The following is a 1,355-nucleotide window of genomic DNA, read 5'->3' as shown; positions in this document are numbered from 1 at the left end:
ACTGCTTGTAGTTTTAACTGTCTTTAGTGTTTATAGAAATGTTTTTTACCAGTTTGTAGCCAAGATTCTGACATTTCTGTAGATATTAAACATGTTTATGTTTAACTAAAAGAACTTAGAGTAATTAAAGTAGAAACCTGGGGTTCGGGTTTACGAGATGAGTGAACCGATTGGCGGGCCGAACTTTGGTCATTCGCAGGCCGGATGTGGCCTGTGGGCCGCCAGTTGAATAGCCCTGGTATATAGTATTTTTTAATGAAATGAAAATTTTTTTTATTTGAATTGAATAATTTAGTGCAATGACTAACCTTTATGAATAAATGTTTTGAGTACAGACAAAGGCAAACAACTGTTTTGTGCGTAAGCATCAATTACTGTATTTATTTATGTTCAATACTAGAAAYTTTAGCCTAAAAATCATCCATAAAGTAGTGGTGTTAGTTTTATACATGGGTTATTGATAATTAGATTTTTAATGCTTTATAAGTTAAAGAAATGATGATCATATTATAAATACAGTATATCTGATATCTGTGGAGCTACATGTAAAGTATTTACGCAGCTGAAAAAAGGGCATCGTTATGAGTTTTATAAACTCCACAAAAAGCACGAGGGCTGAAGCATCGCTGCAGTTTACAGAACTCAAAGAAAGACAACAGAGAGGAGCCTTTCTGTCCTTAACTCTGGCTGTTAGAAGCTAAAAGAACAGAAATGTGTGAAGTTAAAGATGTAAGAAGCTGTATTTACATAAAGAGACAGTTGAAGCGTTTGCACCGTCCTGTTCAGCCTGCCTCATGCAGCGCTACTTTCCTGTCCTGTCGGTGACGTCCTGCTGGGAGCTCTGCAGGAACACGTGGCTGTTGACAAAGAGGGCAACACTCTGAATGTGAAGCAGCTCATGGARAAACCGCTGCTGTCGGCTCAGCTCGTCTGTCCAGGAACTGCAGGTTGATGGGTGTGGCGGGGCAGAGCAGGGTTCTGGTGATGGGCTTCACRGTGGTCCCAGCTGGGTCGGGCTTGACCTCGTAGTGCTTTATCAKCTTCAACAGAAAGGAGAAAGAAGTGGGATTATGTTGGGCAAATAAATGTGATTACAGTTGACGGTGCTGAGGCAGAAGCACTGAAGCTGCGGGAAACAACCCTTTAAACACAAGTGGCTGGATCAGGATAAATGTGTTTTAAAGCAGAGGTTCTAAACCCATGGGCCGCGGCCCAATTGTGGGCTGTGAGCGCCACCTTGAGGACCTCAAAATAACAACAGTTTTTAACTTTGGGCCACAGAGGGCCGTGGTGGGACCGCATTGATTTTAAATAAGGTGCAATACACTTTCTCACCACTAGTAGCAGTAGTGCAC

General features: G+C 41.7%; 1 protein-coding gene across 1 annotated transcript in view; it reads right to left on the bottom strand.

Moving 5' to 3' along the window:
• Positions 1-65: 65 nt before the first annotated feature.
• cyp27a3 (cytochrome P450 family 27 subfamily A member 3) overlaps positions 66-1,355 on the bottom strand; it is a gene marked incomplete at its 5' end in the record, with an annotated part of 17,465 nt that continues 16,175 nt past the window's right edge. The window contains 1 exon segment of the mRNA XM_014000011.1: positions 66-1,039. Coding sequence (XP_013855465.1) covers positions 897-1,039 — 143 coding nt within the window.

The sequence above is a fragment of the Austrofundulus limnaeus genome, unplaced genomic scaffold, assembly GCF_001266775.1.
Source record: "Austrofundulus limnaeus strain Quisiro unplaced genomic scaffold, Austrofundulus_limnaeus-1.0 Scaffold2635, whole genome shotgun sequence".
Taxonomy (NCBI): Eukaryota; Metazoa; Chordata; class Actinopteri; order Cyprinodontiformes; family Rivulidae; genus Austrofundulus; species Austrofundulus limnaeus.
This window is presented reverse-complemented; position numbering and strand designations above follow the sequence as displayed.